The sequence below is a fragment of the Diabrotica undecimpunctata genome, chromosome 4 (assembly GCF_040954645.1).
Source record: "Diabrotica undecimpunctata isolate CICGRU chromosome 4, icDiaUnde3, whole genome shotgun sequence".
Classification (NCBI taxonomy): domain Eukaryota; kingdom Metazoa; phylum Arthropoda; class Insecta; order Coleoptera; family Chrysomelidae; genus Diabrotica; species Diabrotica undecimpunctata.
In genome coordinates this window covers 7,598,481-7,621,508 of record NC_092806.1, presented here as the reverse complement: position 1 = coordinate 7,621,508, position 23,028 = coordinate 7,598,481, and the positions used below count along the sequence as shown (strand labels likewise).

Genomic DNA, 23,028 nt, shown 5'->3' with positions numbered 1-23,028 from the left:
AGTCTCATTTAATATACCTAACGAATTTTCACCATTTATTGAGATTTTCTGTTATACGAAAATTAAAATAAAGAAAAAAAAGATTATTGGTTAACTTCTTGTTTAACTATTAAAAAATTTGCACTTTTCTTGTTAAAATAATATAACTATGTTCATCAAATGTAGAAAGCCGACTTTCAAGTTTTTTTGGGTAATGATTCTTTAAAAGTGTAAGCCATAAAATGCACATTTTTTAGTGGACTTAGCCGAAAAGTAGAAAAAAGTCAAATTTTTATTTTTTCTTTGATGCAAACTAGTAAAACTGTTAAAAAAATAACAAGTAGTTTAAAAAATTCAAAAAAGTAATAGAATATCCAAATTTTTAACTAATAAGTCAACAAAAATGCTTAATTGGGTTAACGTTAACGTAAGTACAAGCTGAATATAGCGGCAAATGTCAACCATGAAATAAAATAATTTTTGTTTCGCAGTGTTGAGATGTTTTTATAATGCGTAATGTTGTGTACTTCAAATATAAAGAGAGAAAGCTTTTAAAAAGTACATTTTTATTATACTATGTTATGAATTCTGCAATTTTTAATTTAATTGAAACAATAACGAATATATATTTTTCTCTTTCTAGATTAATAATTGCAATCTGGCAAGTGGCGGTTTGAGGATTGCCAAATCTGTCCGCTAATCTATCAAAGAGCAATTGCCAAAAATTTCTAAAGGCAGCTTTACATCTAGGCTATGCAAGTCTCATGCTATGCAAGTCCGTCTTGCATGGCACATCTCTTGCCTAGCTTGACCTTTTTACATCAGAGATATTTCTGTGCAATTTTAGATCCCACTTTCATTGTTGCCAACAGAGAAAATATTTATCAATTTGAGGTTATTTTATTTTAAATAAATATAATTAAGTACTAAAATAAATAATATAATAAATAAATATACACTATTTATGGTTATTAAAAGGGTGAAGGATGTCAACCAAAGAAAAGAAAACATTGTGATTGTTGAATATTGCTGTTGTAGCAACAATCATGAAAAATAATAAAAAAAGAAAACCTAGAAAATGCTGGGTCAAACCTTGGTTGAATGCAGGACTGGGAAATTTGAAGTTACCCCAAGAGTTCTTGGATGCTAGAGACCTTCAAAGTTTTAAAAACTTTCTTCGAATGAACGAGACCACTTTCCTTAAGCTCCTGGAAAAAATTAATCCCTTAATTCAAAAAAGAGATACCAATTTTCGCCAGTGCATTCCATCAAGGACAAAATTAATTATAACTTTAAGGTATCTGGCAACTGGTGAAACGTTTCGATCTCTAATGTACAATTTTAGAGTATCAGAATCAGCTGTATCTCAATTTATTCCCATTGTGTTTAGGGCATACATAGGTTATGATATACGCTAAAGATAGAGATAGGTTATGTTTTATTCTGTAATCTATTATAAATTGTTATGTTGGCAACATGAATTTTAACGATAAATTGCAAGAAAATAGCATGAAAAATAGAACATGTTCTAATTTTTCGTCTAGCGCAGGAATTGCATGGAAATAGCCCGTGGGCATGCGCAGTTCCATGATCTGTCTTGCATGGCTCTTGCCTAGCATGAAAATAGCATAATGTAAAACTGTCTTAATAATTAAGCAACTGCAATTAATATCCAAAGAAACAAATATTGACTCGCTCTTTTTTTTAAATAAATTAAAAATTGCAGAATTCATAACGTATATAATCATCATATAATCAAAATGTACTTTTCTAAAGCTTTCCCTTTTTATATTTGAAGTTTACAATACATACATTATAGAGACATGTTAACACTGTCAAACCGAAATATTTTGTTCCATGGTTGACATTTGCGGCTATATTCAGCTTGTACTTTCGTTAAACTTAACCCTTAAGAGCGTAGGCGCAAAATTTCGGAGCCAATGCTTTTTAAATGCACTCATTTTTTTCGAATCCTGAGAAAATTAATACATATTTTTGAAAAATTTAAACGCAGAATGAAAGATTACATTATTACCGAGGGCCGAAAGTCCCTTAGAATAAACAAAAAGTTTCTTTTGAATGAGATATTTGAATTTAAAAACCACACTTTTCTCTTTTTTTTTATTCCTGTAACTTACTAAAATAAACATTATGGAAGTTTTTAGGGACTTTCGGTCCTCGGTAATAATATAATCTTTCATTCTGCGTTTAAATTTTTCAAAAATACTTATTACTTTTCTCAGGATTCGAAAAAAATGAATGCATTTAAAAAGCATTGGCCCGAAATTTTGCGCCTACACTCTTAATTTTATTGTCTTAATCATAACAAAAGTAAACAATAATCAATGATTTTTACCATCAAGTAAGAGTAAATATACATTAAGATTAGCAAAATTTATGCATCTTCCAAACCAATGTGGCACAAAGTTCAATCATTTTATGTATGCGTCACATTATTGCTACGAGTAAAGGATTGAAACCGACGATGTAATATACTAAGGATGGAACCTATGAATAAATATTTGCGTCCAAAGTAGCTAGTAACAATGGCCGACTCTTGTTTCCGGAATCTCAGTGGTATAAAAAAAATTCTTTTGGTACATATATGTAAAATAATTATTTATTTTAGTTGCTATTTACATTTGAATTAAAGATATAATGACGCGTATCATTGAAGAATTTATTGTTCCTTAGTGTTCCATCTTCCATCCTTAGTTGATTTCAACACTATGAAAATCACTTCCATTCATGAACAGGTTGATAAAAATATTAAACGATATTTTTTTAATAAATTTTTGAGCAAAAAGGTTTAACCTAACCAAACTTACCCCACCTAGTACAACTTACTAATTTGTAAATCTGTTAATTTTTCTTTTCATAATAAAGCGTATTTTGTGTAACTATGGCAACACTGCCAAATTATCTCTGGTGGGATATGGAACGATTATCGTAACTGCCATTTCTTGCTGTTTCATGATCGTGATTTTTAAAAACATACATATTTTAAATAGAAAATACATAAAAATTAACGTTAAACAAGCAATAAAAAACATTTATCATTCATCACTAGTTGAAACAGAATTCATCGATAAAAATTTTAGGTTCGTAGAGGGCCTATCCTCTTCTACACTGGTAATAGTTTGGTAATGAGTTCATTTGAATTATATTAACAACACATTTGTTTATTGCGCTAAGAAATATTAAGTAATAGTCACAATAAACGACAAAACTACTGACATTAGCAACATCCTCTTCTTCTTCTTCTTTTTGGCTTTTATTCTTCTGAATAATCAGCCAGTACATTTGTTTTGTTAATTTTTGGGCCACTGTCGTGAGTCTGAGAATATATCTCATGCCTTTTTATCAATTATCAGTGACATAGACATTTTTTCTACATATCTGCATTTTATTTATGTTTTCTATTTTCTTATAGTTGGTTTAAATGTTAATATTGGATAGGTTATTATTAAGGTTATAATTTTATATGGTTGATATGTAGGAATCTGAGAAGAATTTTGATAATTTTAGGGTTAATCTCGCATAGAAGCATTGGTATGTTAATTGGGGTTTTAATATTAATTTTGATCAGCTCCTGATAGACATCATAATCTTTTATTTTGTTTATTGGGCATTCCCAAAATATGTGTTCTAGTGTATCCCTTTGCCCACATTCACAGTATGGGTTATCGCGAATGTTGATTTTATATAAATGTACTCCTGTCAGGCAATGACCAGTCTTCATTCTAATAATGGTAGTAATATGCCGCCTATCTATGTATGGGATTGTGTCAAACCATGGTTTATTAGGAAAAAAATTTTGTATGTTGTTATACCACTTGCCTTTATATTGAAAATAATTTAACCAATTATTTTGATGCATAGAACATATTTTATTTTTTAATAATGGCATGATATCCAAGTTACTTAATCGAATTTTAGCAGGAATATTTAATTCAGCCCCAATCTTTGCCAGTTTGTCAGCTATTTCATTGCCCTTGATATCATTATGTCCAGGAATCCAACATAATCTAATATCTTTCCCATATTTATTTAAATAGTATAGTTTCTTTTTAACTTGCAAGACTCTGTAATCTTTTGTTGCAGTTATCATATTGTTATTAATGTTGTCTATAGCGCTCTTTGAGTCCGTAAATATTATATCTTTATCAAAATTTTTTTCCTCACAAATCATTAGACCTTTTTGAATAGCTATTATTTCTGCTGTACAGATATTAATAAGTGAAGGATTTTTTTCAGAAAAGGAATAATTTATACTAGGTATTTGTATTCCTATTCCCATCCTCTTGTATAACATCCTCTTGTAGAATAATAGGTTATGGAATAAGTCAAGAATCGCCTGTCAGAATTGTCATAGCACTGTTGCCAAGTCGAAATAATACAGAAATTGTGATTGTTCACATTAATTGGGTGATTTGGTTGGGATAGTGACAGCGAAACCTACGGTTTCATTCGCTTGATTATGTTTGACTTTGATTCTACATTACTTTCTACATGGCCAAAATTTTTTTATAGAAAAAAATTTCTTTATGAGTGAAATCGTATTCTGATATGTTCACACATTTACTTAAACAATGTTTAGAAGGACTAGGAACCTAAAATAATATTTAATAGATACTAAATAAATGCATATGTTTCAATGTTTTAACTTTTTTCTGAGATTTAGGGCTCACACTCTGAAAGGAATCATTACATAAATCATTAAACCGTTTTATACCGTTGGGCCATTAGGCTGTGGACCTGTAGAAGATGTTTTCTGAGAGGCACTTTGTGTGACGATTTGTGTTTCTATGGCGGTTAATGTTACGAATAAAACAAAAACATTCATATTGGCTACATACAAATATTCATCGCGCAGATGAAAGCTGCCAAAAGAAGGAGTTCTTACATTTGATGAATTGTTTACACTCTTTGTTGTAAACCTATTTTCTTTTTATCTTTTGCTTTTGTAGTTGATATAGAGGATTGGGATAAAGTATGTAACCAACTAAATATCTTTGAAACAAAAAAGACGCCATTATGAAATTTTGCGTGTAAGTACAATGACACACACCGCATCTGACGCCAAATTTTTGTTTCTACTCTACTTACGGCTTAACCGGAAATACTCTCAACTTATTTAATTTAAATGGGACACCCTGTATATATTTGCAAATTTTAAAAGACCTTGTTCATAGTGTGGTAGAAAAAAGTTGTTAAAATGAGAAATAAATCACTTTACAGTTAAAAAAAAAGGTAAATTCATTTACTAATACCAATGACAATAATAATTTTAAAGAATCAATTCAAATGTTCAAAATGCTCACATGATCTTGATCTCCTAATGTAAACAAGTGATTTTAGATAACTCCAAGAAAAAATCTGACGGATTAAGGTCAGGAAAATGAGCAGGCCACTCTATGAATCATTTTGAACATTTGAAGTGAACAAATTTGTTCTACCAAATTTGGTATATATGAATTAGTACTGAAAAGTTCTTTTAAAATTTGTAGAAATATACAGGGTGTCCCATTTAAATTAATTAAACTGAGGGTATTTTACGTGAAACTGAAAGTAGAGTAGTAACAAAAAATATAACGTCAGATGCTTTATATGTTATCGTACTTGTTTTCAAAGTATCATGAATACCGTCTTTTTGGTTTCAAAGATATTTAGTTGGTTTCATACTTTGTCCCAAACCTGTAAAATTTAAATGAACTACTATTGTAAGATTGAACTATCTTCATTGTATTATTATAATTGATGTTATTTGCATATGATTTATGTGTAATGGTCGATAAATTCTATTTAAAGGGCCAATTATTATTAATTTACTTTAAAGACGAAATATCGATAAATAAAAATTTCTTATAGAGAATATTTTTAAAGTAATTCCCGTTTTAAAATGATGCTCGTATTTTTTTGATTTTTACGTGAATACTTGTACCTTAAAATACTTTTCTACATAATTACGATTATAAGTGACTATATAATACAATTTGAATCTCATACTCATAAAAGCCTCGTGTCATGACTAAAAGTTGTCCTATTCGTTCTTTCTTTCGTCCATTTTTAAACGCTTTAGTCCATTTATGTATCATTCGATCTCCCATGATGTTTTCTTTGGTCCATTTATGTACTATTTCATCTTCCGTGGTGTTTTCTACATAAACTTTACTGATTACACGTTTAATCTCACAATCTCAGCAACATTCGCTGTTTTAGTATTAGGAAAACACAGTCAGTGGTATTCTTGATGGTTTACGTACCTTATTTTCTCGTGTCCGGTTGGGATACGTCGCGTCGGTTCAGTTTTCATTCGCGAGCCACAAATCACACGGCACACCTGTAGGCACATTTTTTGCAGGTCTAAATAGGTTATGAGTAGATGTAATACGCGGATTCTGGACCACTTTTCAATATGGCGGCCGTGACATCAGCAGAATACAAGCTTACGTATCCTCGTGTCTCGAGACAACGTCCCCCGACCAATGGTGCCATATGAAGGCCCTCGTGACGTCAGAACTTCGTACGATATAACTGCTTACTGGTTCGTAATTTTTTGGTCTTGGTTCAAGATCAAGTATCGCATAATCTATCACCTCTGTGGTCTGACTATTGGACAGATATTTGTAGCAATTCCTTTATGTTGAAGCTTTAATATTACGTCATATACTCGTACTATTTTGATGCATCGATTTTCGAGCTCTATATTTGAAAAACATCTCTGGGTTATACTTTTTTCCCCAAACTTTCCGCTGAAAGGATGGTAGAAGTTTTGGGTCATGAATTATTTTAAGATCATCCGTTTTTGTCCAGGCTTCTAGTGCTTCTACCTTTCCGCCCGAATTTGCGCAACCTCAAAATATACCTTTGCTATTAAAATTTCCCACTACAAACTGATTGTATGGTGATCTGATGAGATTATGATTTGAGCTCTCATATTCTTAATGAGAGAAACATTGAACATTGCAGACCACGCGAACAGAATACAGTCGTGGTAGAGGCAGACTCCAAAGACGGTGGCTAAACCACATCAAAGCAAAAGTAGGGAGAAACTGGCATCAAATAGCACAAAACAAAAAGGAATGGAGAACTCATGAGGAGGTCTTTGTTCAGGCGTGGATACAAACAGGCTGAAGAAGGAGATTCTTAATCGCCGAAAGCATTTTAACAGTTCTTGGAAAAACGAGGTCTAATATATCGCTATATCAGTCTAATTTCAAAACGATAATTACTTTAAGAACATGTCTCGCATGTTTATATGTTACGTATTATTAACAATATTTTTGTTTACTACTACCAACGAATTTAGACGCTTATAGAACGATACTCTTTAACAAAAAAGTTTTCCTCGATTCGAACGGTGTCAGAATTTAAGTCAGTAAGGTTTGTAACTCGGTCGATAGCGGCGCTCATGCGTAGTTCATGTACAAACTTTTGATAGTCCTTGTACGATGAATATTTGGTTATGTCTAGGATCGAGACCCGCTTAAAGCAATTATTTTTTATTGTTATTGTTTTTTTAATAATACCGTTAATTTGATATGTAAAGGAATATAAATGAATTAATGGTTCTTGTAAATAATAGTTTATTAAATCTGTTTCGGCCAATAAAAGTTTATATAAAATTGTAACCGGACACAAAAACTGAATAATGAACTATATTATTAAAATAGTTTACTGTTAACTGTTGTTCAATAAAGCAACGGCCGTCAAGTGCTGTTGTTGCCTAAATTGATGTTATGAATTACTGAATTAATTTCGTGTATTTCGTGTAACGAAAAGGAATGTTTTTAATAAAATGTATTTAAACATTGTTACAAATAGTAAAAAAAAAATAATTAATCTGGATTTCGATTCCAGGTCTATAAGAATAATGTTTTACCACTCGACCAAACCTTGTATTCACAGCGGTTGTCAGAAGATTCTATGAATTGCGCAAACAATTTGATCATCAACACCGCTGTCGACCGGGATACAAATCTTGTTTTATTTGCATTCAAAACGGGCGATATGGTCTCCGTAATAGATAATCTTGTATGAGCGGTTTATTGGTTATTTTTGCTAAGAAGCCTGCGCATGCGCTCATTTGACAATAGCAGCAAAAATAACTATCCTCCAATAAAACAATTGGATTATGAGTGTTGGTTGTCCTCATATCTAATTTGTTATATAACTATATTTATGTTAATATGTTTTATTTTGTTCTTTTTTTGTGGGAAACTGATTTGATTGTTCCGTGTGGTTAGTTTTAGGCCTAATTAATTTTAAGTTAGGAAGTTTTGCGTGAAAATATGAACCCTTTTCAAATTATACAGTGCTTACATATAGGCAAGAACAAATCTTGCTTTATATCTCTTTTTATAATGCCTTTATAAATTACCTCAATTAATATTGTCGATAAATATACACTTGGTGTCACAGAACACGAGCTAACCAAAAAATTTAGGAAATCTTTATTTTTTTCGAATTTAATATATTCTGCATCGAGTCATCAATCTTTTTATAAAACTAGCAGACACTGAGGAATTTGTAATCCTAATGTAAAATTACACCGATAGTGATCATTATTATTATTACATAGAAATAAGGACGAGGATCTGTAAGACCTATGAAGCCATTTACAAGAAAAATAAAGGAGTACATTACAAAATAATGAGCCAACATGATGGCGCCTTATCGCTGAAAAGGTTTCCTTCTTCAAGTTCAAACTATGTCCGCGTAAAAAAGTGCTACAAATTTCCATATACCTACTTTAAAATTTGGGAAATGGTAATTAAGTCACCACAGAGACGACTAGCTGCAAAAGTTGGTAACGCTGCTAAAGAATCTGAGCTTTGTTTGACAGATAGTCTGGTGGGTTTTCGTTAAATCATTTCGATGAGTTTATCACGCACTAATTCTGAACACTCCAGTAGGGTTCGTACATAAATATTTTATACAACGAATAGAACCCGAAAAGAATATTTTTGTAAAAGTCTTTATTAAGAAGGTATAATTTACTATTTTATTATAAGACCGGAGCAGAGCAATGGCGACTCGTATCACTTTAAGAAGGTAGGGCCAGAATTTGGGCACTACCGAATACTACTAAATTTTTAGTGTCGGGTGCATGATATTGTCAAAAAAGCAAAAAAGGCTTGTTAATGGAACTGGCCTTTCACATCCATGCTACCATTCCCTACAAGAGAACAGACCATACGTAACACTTAAGCATCTTGTATCGGAGGTTGAAGTCCAATTTGCGATCAGTCAGAAAATTTCGAAGCCTCAAAAAAGCATTTCTGGCTTGTTTAACTCTGCTCTTTATTTCATTCTCGGGGTCCCAACCCTCGTTCAGCAAACAACCCAAGTATTTAAATTGCCTGACCTGTTCGATTTCTTCTCCAGAGACATATATATTTGCGTTGGGGTAATCATTTCTACTTATAATCATTGTTTTTGTCTTCTTGATATTTATTTTCAAACCCCGAGCTTCACTTGCAAGAGTTAGATCATTTAAAAGGCATTGAAGATCTTCGATGTTATCTGCCACTATGGCTGTATCATCGGCATACCTGATGTTATTAATAAATATGCCGTTAACTTTAATACCCTTATTAGAGTCTGCCACTGCTTCTGCGAAGGCTTTTTCTACGTATAAATTGAACAGCATTGGAGATAGTATACAACCTTGCCTTACTCCTTTTTTAATGGGGAAATCTTCTTTTTCGTTGAAATTTTGAAGACGTACTGTTGCTGTCTGGTTCCAATACAGATTGGCGATAATTCTTATATCCTTGTCGTCCAATCCCAACTCTTGTAGGTATTTTATCATCAATTCGTGTTTTACATTATCGAATGCTTTTTCATAATCGATGAAACAGACAAAAATATCCTTTCTTTGGTCTAAACAATTCTGTATTATTGTTTGCATACTAAAGATCGCTTCTCTCATGCCAAGTCCATTTTTGAAACCAAACTGACTCGATCCACTGACCTCTTCACATTTCTTAAACAATCTAGTGTGCAGTATTCTCAGGAAAAGTTTTAAAAAGTGACTCATTAGGCTTATTAGTCGGTGGTCCTTGCAGAAGTTCGCACTTGGTGTTTTTGGTAGGGCGATAAATGTAGAGCGAAGCCAATCTTTTGGAATCTGGCCCGTATTGTAAATGTTGTTAAAGAGCTTGCCAATAATGTCTAGGTTTTCTTCATTAAGTAACTTGATTGTTTTTGCGTACATATCATCTGGTCCTGGGGTTTTGTTACTTTTTAATAGTTTGATAGCGTGTACAATTGAACAAATTGGCTGTGTAAAATTGCCAAGTATTAAGTATATCGCTAGGGTCCTTTATTAGTTCATTTTGGTCATTATGTATACCAGTGACTTGTTTTTTCTTGAAAACACCAGCAATTTCCTTAATTTTCTTGTGAAGATTGAAGCTGTCGCCGAGTTTATATAGGTTTTCAGCCTCGAACAGAGATTTACCAACTCTAAAACACAATTTTTTTTGTCCAATACTCTGAAACTCTGTGATAATTGATTTTATAACTTTACAAGTAACATATTACTTACTAATCTGTAATTATTAAGATCTAGTGTATTACCTATTTCAAGTATTGAGCCCCTGAGATGAGTTGTTTTTTAATTTCACAATTTCAGGAATTTTTTGGTTCGCTCGTTTTCTCTGTAACGCTTTGTATAAATTTGAATCCTACGCAAAGCAATTAAATACTATCGTTAATGTAAGTATATTTGTAATGTATTTTATAAACTGTTAGTTAATTTTCATCGTTGGTTACCATCAGGGAATAATAACCATAACAGTTGCTGTTCAGAGCTATACCTGTTATAAAAACGTTACTAGAATATTGGTACGATTTTGTCATGATTTACATAAAATTAGCAAATGCATTTTTTCTCAAGTTAGGCTTACACTGCAACGCTTATACAAACGAATATGGACGCTTTGTTTTATATAATCCTAATCCTTAACAAAAAAAGTCTCCTACCGAAATTTAAATAAAGTTTTGTAACCCGGTCGATAGAGAAGCTGATAACCGATTTTTTTGCAAAACTTTTGGTAATGGTTCTGAGATGAAAGTTTTGGCAAAGCGCTCGGCTGACGATTTTAATAAGATTAATGATTTGTAGACAAGAAAAAACTATTTTAAATAAAATGTACTTATTATAATAAATTCGGATATCGTTGCCTAAAGAAATATTTACCAATAGAAACCAATTAATTTCGTATTTCTATTTCTATCGAATACACGATCTGGGTTTGTATCCCAGATCCATAAGAATAATAACAGCGTGATTCAGCACTCGTCCGAACATTATTCTCTTAATGATTGCCAGAGGTTTGTACGAGTTGCGTAAACAATTTGTTTACCAGTGCTTTTGTCGACCGGGTTACAAACCTTGTTTATTTATATTTCATACGGAGGAGATCGTCTCTGTAAGAAGTAACCTTCTAAAGCGACCACGTTACAATCGGAAAGTGCTACAGGAACTCCTACTCGTACTTTTTTATGGTTAACTTCCCTTTTAATACACATTAAGTTAAGTTTCTAAAACTTATGTAGGGATTCAATTGTGTACAACGTTTTTGTTTTCTCTATTTTTATTAAATTTGTTGCCTCAATGAAACTGTTACTGTTAAGATCCTTATATTTATACAGTGTGGCCCATTTAGATTGGAAACACCTCTATAAAATTTGAAGTTGTTAACCGATTTTAACCAAATTTTCTTTTAATGTCATGTAATAAAAGATCTATTGCGGGACAAAATATGAAATATTTTGTTAAATTTTCACGGCAGTCTACGATACTTTTTCATCGTCGAAAATAGAGAATTTGTATTAGCGATTTTTTTATTAAAAAAATTTTTACGCCACTGGATTTAGAGTGTCTTCAAATAGCTATGACAAAAATTTCATTAAAATATATTTATTAATAACGAAGTTATGACAACTTAAAATTTTAAAACTCACTAAGCTACGAGTCAAAAAAGAACACCCTGTATCAACAGATAACCATAAAACTAATTATTTTTCAAATAATTTTAATAATCAACCACTACTAGACAAAAAAATGTTTAAAATAGCATAAAAATTTAATGCAAGTAACGCACTTACATTATTATTAACTTTACATGCTACAACTTAAATCTCAGTTGCCATGACAACGATATTACTGTATGACATTATTTGTGTCATACAAATTTCAGTGCTAGCATAAATTTATCCATAATATCTGCAACAATATTTACTTCAAATTCTTTTAACAATATTTTGTGTCATGGCTGCAAGATTAAGTTTGAGAGACAAAATTGAAATTATACGTCTTTTGGGAGATAACGATAGAAGTGCCAGGGAAGTTTGTACAATATTTATTGACAGACATGTGGGTCCTAATATTAGTTGCGTTACGGCAAACAAAATAATTAGAATATTTAATGAATATGGTGCAGTATCAAAACTAATTTTAAAAAATAACCCGTTACAAAGAAGAAGAGGAAATGATCAAATCATTTTAGATCATATCAGAAATAACCCTAATGCCAGTTTAAGGAATGCCAGTTTATATTTGAATGTGCCTCGAGAGAGTTTTCTGCGATGTATTAAGGTAAATAATATTAAACCTTTCAAACCAAAATTCTTACACACATTACAAGAAGGCGACGAAGCAAAACGTTTAGAATATTGTTTATGGGCCCAAGGGGAATATTTAAACAATATAAATTTTCTAAAAAACGTGTTGTTTACCGACGAAGCCACTTTCACTACAAATGGAGAAGTATCATCACAGAATTGTCGCTATTGGACAGCAGATAATCCCCATTGGGTAATAAACTGTAAAAGCCAGTATTCTCAAAAAATCAATGTCTGGTGTGGTATACTGAACGAGCGAGTTAATGGTCCGTTCTTTTTTGAAGAAAACTTGAACTCACAGAACTTTTTAGAATTACACCCACTTGTGGAATACTCTTCATGAGATTCCAATTAATGGACGATTAAATTTGTATATCCAGTTGGATGGGTGTCCTGTTCATTACGCCAGAACCGTGAAGCAATGGCTAAATGAAAATTATCCGAACCGTTGGATGGGCCGGGGTGGTCCGTTGACAGATTGACTACCCAGATCTCACAATTTTAGACTTCTTTCTCTGGGGAGTTATCAAACAAAAAGTTTACCAAACCCGTGCAAGAGACGTAAACGAACTTCGTACAAGAATTCGACAGGCATGTGCAGAAATTACTCCCCAACAACTAAGAAATGTAATTACAAATATTCATAAACGCTACGACAAATGTATCCAATTAGATGGTGGATTGGTAAAGGCAACTGGGATTTAAACTAAAATTATGTTTCCATGTTTCTGTTAATACAGAGTGTTTTTTTTAACATTAATACAGAGTTTTTTTCTTAGTGAGTTTTAAAATTTTAAGTTGTCATAACTTCGTTATTAATAAATATATTTTAATGAAATTTTTGTTATAGCTATTTGAAGCCACTCTAAATCCAGTGACGTAGAAATTTTTTCACTAAAAAAATCGCTAATACAAATTCTCCATTTTCGACGAAGAAAAAGTATCGTAGACTGCCGTGAAAATTTAACTAAATATTTCATATTTTGTCCCGCAATAGACCTTTTATTACATGACTTTAAAAAAAAATTTGGTTAAAATCGGTTAACTTCAAATTTTATAGAGGTGTTTCCAATCTAAATGGGTCACACTGTATGATTGATTTAAACTTGGCGATTTTTTCGGACCAGTAAGTAATAGGTCAAAGATGCTCGAAACAGCTTCGTCGAAAGAAATGTATTATTTATGTTTATTACTATTTCAAAGATATGAAGATAAATTAGAGCAATTATTTTTAAAATGAAAATTTGAAAGTAATAGTTTATGTAATGTTTTATATTTTTGTATTGTTTACCGAATTATGTTTTTGTTCAGTGTAATAAAATTTTCTTAAAGTTTTTCTTTATTAGAACCTACATCAACCCATAATTCCATTTTTCTCCCTATATCAAATATATAAGTATGGTTGTATTAAAACCTTTTAAAGTACTAGTACAGATTAGAAAGCTAAAAAATGCATATTTTCAAAAAATAAAAATTCTCAGCTCCTTTATTAGATACGAACATGAAATATTAGAATCGAACATTATTTTTAAATATTTTATCTTAATTAAACAAAAAAAAAATTTTTTAGTTCCCATAATGTATTAAAAAGAGCGCACTAGAGGGTTTTCTAGAGGGCTTTTCAGTTAAAGTCCCAAAACAAGGTGTCCGATGGCGGATACTAATTCAATGGGATTGGCATATCTGAAACAAAAAGATCCAACAGAATTACTTAAAGTAAGGGGCCCTTACAAGACAATTAACCACTTTATAGAAAAAAATCCAACAATTGGTTTTGAGATTAACTTTTTCTTCAAATGTCCGCCATTTTATTTTTTTTTATTTTAATTTTTGGTTAAAAGTGGTGGACTATCCTGCAAGCGCGCTTTCTTTAAGACAGGGCATTCACGTTTCGATTTTTAGTCCGACTAGTGGTCCAGGTCCAACTTCCGCAATTGAATCTGTGGGCTGTTAAATCATACGGCTCACACTCCCTCTAAGGGGAAAATTCATTCGTTCCAGGTACCTACGGTATCAAAAGGATTGAGCTCTGGTGGGACTCTTTATCGAGCCCTAGCTGACTTATGGATGCTGGAGTATCTCCCAAAAATTTTTGTACACATCTGGACGTTGAGATCAGTACAGCTTTCTGCATGGTCTTGTAGTGATGTTCCTTCAGACCTAGCTGTTTTATATTTTCTAGGAGTTTCTTCGGAATGACTCCAGTAGTAGAGAGAATAATAGGTATTTTCTGGGTACTTTCCATTCTCCACTGTCTTCGTTTTTGAATTTCCTGATCCCTGTACTTGGTGATCGTTTTGTTCTGTTTTACACTAAGATTATTGTTGTTGGGTATCGCCACATCAATTAGTGTTGTTTGTCTTTTTAGTTTATTAACTAGTATGAGATCTGGTCTATTATGTGCCACTGTTGGATGGTTTCTTGAGCTTGACATCCATATCGGCATTTGTCATTTTGGACCTGAGGGTCTTTGACGACATATTTCAGGAAATTTTTGGTTGGTATAACCTGATCCTGAATGGCGAGTAATGACGCTTCTGTTTCAGGGAACAACTTTCCTGATGTCAGCCAATAGTTCGACGCTATATTGTCGACATGGTCTTGACTGACCTCATTAGGATGTCGCCCGTGAAGAGGAAAACCCATCCAGATGCGCATTTTTTCGTCCTTAGTAAGATGGTTTGTGCGCATTTCTGGTTCCCTCAGTTTGATTGGTGTTGTATCATCTACTGCACAAATCGCGCGGTGTAGAGTAGATGTCTCAGCCTGCACCTGAAAATAAGTTCTTAAATTAATAATGTGTTTTTGTTGCTCACTTATATCCATAAGTCCTTGTCCTCCTAAATACCCCGATACTGTCGTTATTTATACTGCACTTCGAGGATGGTCTTTTGTGTCTCTGTGAGGTGTGTTCGTACTTTTTGTTGAAGACTTTCTATATCCGTTTTTATCCACTTAACAATACCAGATGAGTAGCTAAGCGCGGAACATGCATAGGTGTTTATTGCCTTAAACAAATGTTTACTGTTAAGGTGTAACGAAGCAGCTGTTACAAAAAAACAAATTAATTATATTAATATGTAGATTAGAAAAATAATACATGAAAACAAGGGTGTATAAATATGAAAATTTTTTAAAGATAATATCTCGCACATAATGGAAAAACATAGGGTAAAGTGGAGGAATGGCTGCTGCTTAAGGTCTTTTCTTCTTCATTTGATCGGCAAGTTCTTGTTCGGGGTCTACATAAAAAACTGGTTTACGGCCTAATGCAGGTCAATATAAATTATTATTTTTTCTTCTTTCTTGGATGGTAGACCTTGGATTACCGAACCACTCAGCTCAGAAGCTTGTCTTTCTGATACGTAACCCATTTTGGATAGCTTGCAATGCCACTTATAACTGCTCCCCAGTCCATTGAGCTCTCTCGAGTTTTTCTAATATATGTGCGTGAAATCTGTAAAAGAACCAAAATTTTATTAAACCGCACAACAAACAATCAATTAAAATCACACACAGAGTAAATACCAGCCAGCCGGCATTGTCCGCTTCAAACTGGCCGGAATTACGCATTATGCAAACAACGTTACTTATGATGATAAACAAATATTTTTGGCGCTGATAGAGACAAACACATATTATTTTAAACGGAATTATATGTACTATAAGCTTCTATATAACTAAACTAGTTAAGAATAGTTTAAAGATGATAAACTTAGCTTCAAAAATACTTTGCTGATATAATAGAATATCCGAAAAACGTTTTTAACTCACACGTTGGATAAAACAACTTCACTGCAATGAGGGTAGGCAACCAACATTCCATTTACATCGCGCCAGGGCAGGACAATACACGAAAGCGGCCTGTATTCCCCCACTTTACCTGGCAATTATACGTATTACGGCAATTATAAAGTGTTTAAAATTTATTCCATAAAACAAAATCCCTTGTAACGATACTTCTGAAAAAACTTTTTTTGTAAACTACACTCGGATGCAAAAAAACGCAACGGAGAAAATTTTGGTCAAATTCAAAGTATTTCAATTTTTTATCTTTAGTCCTATTTTGATGTTTTTTTAGCACACTGTGTATAATTTTATAAATTTTAATTTGGTATAGCCAGTTTTTTGATAAAATTTTATAATATGACTTATTGTACGGGGTTAATTAAAACGTGGTTTTATTAACTTAGAAAAATCCTGTGGAATAATTCCGTTTGCGAATTTTCGTAAAACCTTATTTTTCGGTTGCAATCATGTCTCCTAAGCATTGTGTTTTTTGTTTCATGTCAAAATATGCCTCGGTTCATTTTTTATACGAACTGGAACAAACAAGCGTAAAGCGGGAATTGGCAGGAAGCGCAAAACTACCGCTTTAGATGATCGTTTTATACGAGTCAACGCTTTGCGGGATCGTCATTTAACATTGAGAAATCAGCTTCAAGAGGTTCGAGGCAATAATGTAAATGTATTTACAGTTCGTCGAAGATTACATGAATTTGTTTTGCAAAGTTGGAGACCAGCAACTGGGTCCAAATTACTTCTGGCACAGAGTGGCTGGACTACAATTTTCCAGAGAACATTTAAATTGGAATTTAGGACAATGGAGTAATGTTCTTTTTACGGATGAGTCCAGATACTGTCTTCACTCATCAGATGGGAGAGAACGAGTAAGGCGTCGAACTGGGGAGAGGTTTGCGGAGTGCGCTTGCAGTCCCTGCGTTAGCTATGGAGGAGTTTCGGTGATGGTATGGACAGGAATATCCCGAGAGTTGCACACTGATTTGGTATTTATTGAGAGTTCGTTGACTGCACATCGGTATATTGAGGAAATTTTAGCGAATCACGTAGTACCCTTTTCTCAATATATCGGTGATGATTTTCTATTAATGCAAGATAATGCGCGACCCCACTCTGCAATGTGTGTCACGCAATATTAAGAGGAAGTTGGTATTAATACAATGAACTGGTCAGCGTGTTCGCCAGATCTGAATCCCATCGCACCAGCCTCAATTAACGAACTTCGCTTGGTTCTAGAAGAGGAGTGGCAAAACATCCAGCAAGATAATATTCAACCTCATATGCAACCTCATAGACAGCATGAGCCAACGTGTACAGGCAGTTATAGAGGCTAGGGGAGGCAATACAAAATATTAAGCTACTTTTTAGTAGTTTTTCTTTGTTATTTGCTTACTTAGGTTAAGTTACATTTTTACAGTTACAAGTTGTTGTTTTTTTTTTGTTTTGTTATTGTTATCATTGTTCATTAAAACCAAGATCATGTCGTTGCTGTTAATCATTATTTAAATACAGTGCTTCTGGGATGTCGATATGACATTCCTTCGATATCAGTCACCAAAGCCGCCATCGTCGTATTACAAATTAATACAAAAGATAATGGTAATAATAGAAAAAGTCGTAAATTGTGGGTGGCAAACTCATTTCGCTATTAAAAATGAACCAATTCATATTTTCACATGAAACAAAAAACTTAATGCTAAGCAGACATGGTTGCAACCGAAAAATAAGGATTTACAAAAATCCGCTAACGGAATTATTCCACAGGATGTTTCAAATTTAGGATAAAAAAATCACCTTTCGATTAATCCCGTATAATAAGTCAAATACAAAATTTTATTAAAAAACTCACTATACTAAATAAAAATTTAGAAATTTTTACACAGTGTGCTAAAAAAACATCAAAATAGGGCTAAAAATAAAAAAACTGAAATACTTTGAATTTGATCAAAATTTTCTCCTTTGTGTATTTTTTTGCATCTGAATGTACATATAACAAATAAAAATTTCGTTACTTTTTTTAGATACGATATATCATATATCAAAATTTATTGTTTTGTCTCCATCGAAACCAGTGTTGGTAGGTCATCTATTAGGAATATCGACCAAACATTTAGTCATGTATTATCGATATCAATAAAGTTAAATATTTTTTCTTCTAGTTACATTTCTATGGTAACAAACTCGTTATGTTATCGTATTCGAAATGTGACAAATTTGTCAATATAGGTTTTTATGTTGAGTAATGTTTTTCCCATTTTTGTATGTTTTTTTATTTAGCGTATTATTTTTATAATATAATATAAATAAAATTCGTGTTAACATCTTACATTGAGTGAGTTACCGGGAAAAGATGTCGCGCCTTTTTTCTATCATATCGGAGATCGCTCAGATTCCGGATGCAGAAGGCCCTTCTGTAATCTCGGCAGATGCCAACGAAAGAAAACTAGCCAGGCGGCAGAGAATAGAACGAAGAATCGCTGCCATAAAATTGCAGCAAATTAAAGACATGGGTGAAATAATAGAGGAAGCAAAACATCCAGTTGAAATGCAGATGGAGACTAGTGCTGATATTTTGGAGCAATTTCTTCAAGAATCGCAAGAGTATTTAGAAAATATTAAAGTGGCTAATGATTCTAGAGAGGTAGGGGGTATATTTTATAAAACAACCGTAATTTTAATCGAAGTTACAATAATTGTAGATTGATAGGAGAGAAGTTGAAACCATTAGAAGGCAACAGGTGATAGCACAGTTAGAAGCTGAAGCTCTAGAAGCACATAAACAATTTAGTGAAATCGCAGGTAAGTTTATCTGTTTCCTTTGGTAATAATATTTTTAAGGAGGGTCGATAAAAGATTTGGGATAAGAACGAAAAGATATAAAACATACTGATTTGCCACACGGTTTACAAAAAGCTCCATGTCCTACTAGAGAAAGTTCGGAATATGCTTCAATCTATGTACTTAACTTAAAACGTTCTTTGCTTTTTGGTATACACAAAAAAACTAAACTCTGATACACAGTAACCGACTGTACAACTGATAATTGTTTATTAAACAAGAGAAAAAGGTTAGACATATCCCAATAGTTAAGCCTCAAGTCTCGATCAAACACATTTTCTTAGAAATCTATATACAAACCATTGATATTTTATTATTGGCTCAAAATTTTATTATAGATTGGTTTATTAGTATAGTATAAGCGAAATTTACGAAAAAAGGCAAAATGTGCAGAAAAACATCTAGAATCGGCAAAAAAAACATATTCCCCCGAGCTCCCTATCATTACTTTCTAATCTTTTACCTCAGCAAACATTATTTTTAATTTTACTGCGACTTTAGGTTTCTCTTTAATGAAGTAAACAAAGCGATATCGATTAAAATCAACCTTAAACAGCACAAAGTACTTTGGGTAGCTGTACTGGAAGCCCAAAACGCAAAAGCATATCGAAGATGAGACTCGAACAAAGAAAAATATGTTATTTTGGAAGATGCTAAATTGATTTCCTTCGAAACAAATCTTATTGCGTAGCAGACTAAGGCTAGTTTATTACTTAACAAATCGATATGAAGGGACCATTTAAGGTTGCTGTCTATAAAAATGCCAAGAAATTTTACAGAATCAACGATACTGATCTGGCTGTTATTAAGAAGCAAGGGTTGAAGAGCTCCTTTATAGGATAATGCTACTGTCTTATATTTAACCCATTTACGGCCAAAGGTGCGTAAACGCAACCTTTATTGTTAATTTTTTTTTTGCCCGAAAATAATTTTTTTAATGTTTTCTTTTTATTGAAGTAACATCTCAATAGATTGAGGTATATAGTATCATTTTTCTTTTGACAAAAATATTACTTTTTAAATATTTTAAGATTATTACAATTTTGCATAATTTAATGATTTATGCACATCTTCATACAAAAAATTTTTCCGATACTAATTATAAACTTAATTCATATTTTGTATTCTATAATTATAAAAATATGTTGAAATTTTTATTATTCTAAAAACTTATTTATTCATACTTTACAAGTAAGGTCTATAATTGTATGTTTATACGATGGATTCGTATACGCACCTTTGGCCGAAACCATATTATATTTTTTTCGTAGACTAAACAATCTGAAATTACGATCTCGTCAATAGTCAATACACTTCATTCACTATTTATAAAATTGCTGTGTGCTGTAAACGTTATATTTACTTTTTTCTTGACTTAAATCAGTTTGAAAGTTTCCTTGTGTTTATTTGTTTTATATTCCATATAAGTTGAAATGAGGTAAGCTAAATTATTATCATATGAATGCGTGTATATAGTAGTAGTAGTGCATTTTTTTGTTTATTTTAGTAAATTCTCGAAATATGAAATGAAGAGGGCACTAACTACTAAAGAGTTAATGGCTTTGTTAGAAGAAGACTCAGACTGTGAAAATGCTGACTCACTTGATGTGGTTTATGTGCCGCCGGAAACAGATGAAATTTCCGATGTAGAAGACATTGATTATAATATTATTGGTGAAGAAGGAATAAAAACAGATATTGCAGGTATATATGAAATACAAGTGAATGGGAATTCTGACGATTCTGATGATGATATTCCTCTGAACCACAGATCAAAACGTCCAAAGAAAGAACCAGGCAAAAATAGTAAATCCAAATTTGTCCCAAGTTGGGTAAAAACAGATACTCCTTCGTACTCGGCAGTAATTCAACATCAGTCTGATCGATATTTAGAAAATATAAAAGCCAACCATGGAGGCAAGTCACCTATTGAAGTTTTTTCACTCTTTTTTGATAAAGAAGTAAGTGAGAGCATTCGATATTTTACAAATATTTATGCATCGCAAAATAACCGTCACGATTTTGAAATGAATGATACAGATTTAAAAAAATTTATTGGCATATGTATATTATCTGGTTATCACACTCTGCCTCAAGTTGATATGTATTGGTCGAAGGATGAGGATAAAGAAGTGCACATTGTAAGAGAAAGCATGAGCCGACATAGATTTCGTTCAATCAAACAGAACATACATTTGTCAGATAACACCTTACTGAATAAAAATGATAAATTTGCAAAATTGTCACCAATTTTTGAAATAATTAACCGAAAGTTTGCACAATTTGAAGTCTTTGCAAAAAATCTTTCCATTGACGAGGAAATGGTTCCATATTTCGGGCGACATTCGTGCAAAATGTTCATCCGTGGAAAACCTGTTAGATTTGGTTTTAAACTATGGTGTTTATGTTCTGATACTGGTTATTTGTTCAAATTTATTCCATATGGCGGAAAAACTGAGAAAACAGATAATAGTTTTAGCTTAGGAACGGCAGTTGTTTTGAATTTACTTTCGATAGTTAAAAACCCACAGCAACATAAGGTTTTTTTCGACAACTTCTTTACGTCATATGCTCTTTTTGGACTATTGAAAGAAAAAGGATTCTTTGCAACAGGAACAGTAAGGGAAAATCGCACTGCTAAGTGTCCTCTAGAAGAAAACAAAATTATGAAAAAAAAAGGAAAGAGGTTCATATACATGTGCATTCGATTCCAATTTAGAAGTTTTGGTGACAAGATGGAACGATAATTCAGTAGTGACTTTAATGACAAATACATGTGGCGTTTTACCCCTTATGCAAACCAAACGTTATAACCGTAAAGAACACAAAGAAATTCTTATCCCTCAGCCTAATGTAATTCACCAATATAACCAATACATGGGTGGAGTGGATCTGCATGATAATGGCATTGCGAATTACCGTATTAAAATAAGAGGAAAAAAGTGGTGGTGGCCGTTGTTTACTAACATGATTGACAGTATGGTGGTCAATAGTTGGAAAATTTTTAAAATTGCGAATGATTCTAAAATTTCCCAACTGGAGTTTCGTTCGAGATTTGTTCTTAACTTATTAAAATATAATGGACATGCAGAGAATAGTGAAGAAACCGCTACATCATTGTCAAACTCAGTATATGGACGTCCATCTAAATTTGCTTTACCAGATGAAACTAGATTCGACAATATTGGCCACATTATAAAAAGAGACGATAATAGTGCAAGAAGAAAATGTCGGATGTGCAAAAGTAATACTATTTATTTATGTAAAAAGTGTACAGTGCATCTTCACCCCGAATGTTTGGAAAATTTTCGTCTTAAAATTTAATTTACAGTTAAGATACAATATGTTCCTTTTTTAAAAATTGTATGCGTATTCGGCCAAAGGTGCGTATACGCACCCACCTGTTTTTCCTTTCATGAGAAAAAAAAATTCTTTTTGGTTGTAAATTAGTCTTAATTTATGTGTTTTTAATCCAATCTAATAAATCAATTGTCAAATTTCTCTTTGTTTATTGTCTCGACCCTTAATGGGTAAAAGAGAGTAAATCAGAGTCGGATCAGGTTTTTAATTTAAGTTTAGATGCAGACATTCGATTTTTCACCATTCTTATGAAGAGGAATAAGAATGCCTGTCTTTAGGCACTCTGGAAATATACCTTTTTCAAAGGAATCATTAATTAGTGAGACCAGGACTTCCAACACATTATTTGGGAGATTTAAGAAAATTTTTATGGATGCAAAGAATATATAGATTAAGATTCTTGTTATAAACTAA

General features: G+C 32.4%; 1 protein-coding gene across 5 annotated transcripts in view; it reads left to right on the top strand.

Annotated features, from left to right (window-relative positions):
* Positions 1-23,028, top strand: part of LOC140439094 (dynein regulatory complex protein 1 homolog) — a 65,433-nt gene that overhangs the window by 8,473 nt on the left and 33,932 nt on the right. Inside the window, exons 1-2 of one of the 5 annotated variants that reach the window (XM_072528776.1) lie at positions 18,607-19,057; positions 19,116-19,215. The exons of the other annotated variants lie outside the window; for them this stretch is intronic. Coding sequence (XP_072384877.1) covers positions 18,767-19,057; positions 19,116-19,215 — 391 coding nt within the window. The 5' untranslated portion in view covers positions 18,607-18,766. Of the gene's footprint in view, positions 1-18,606; positions 19,058-19,115; positions 19,216-23,028 lie in introns of those variants that run through there. 5 annotated transcript variants of the gene reach the window in all.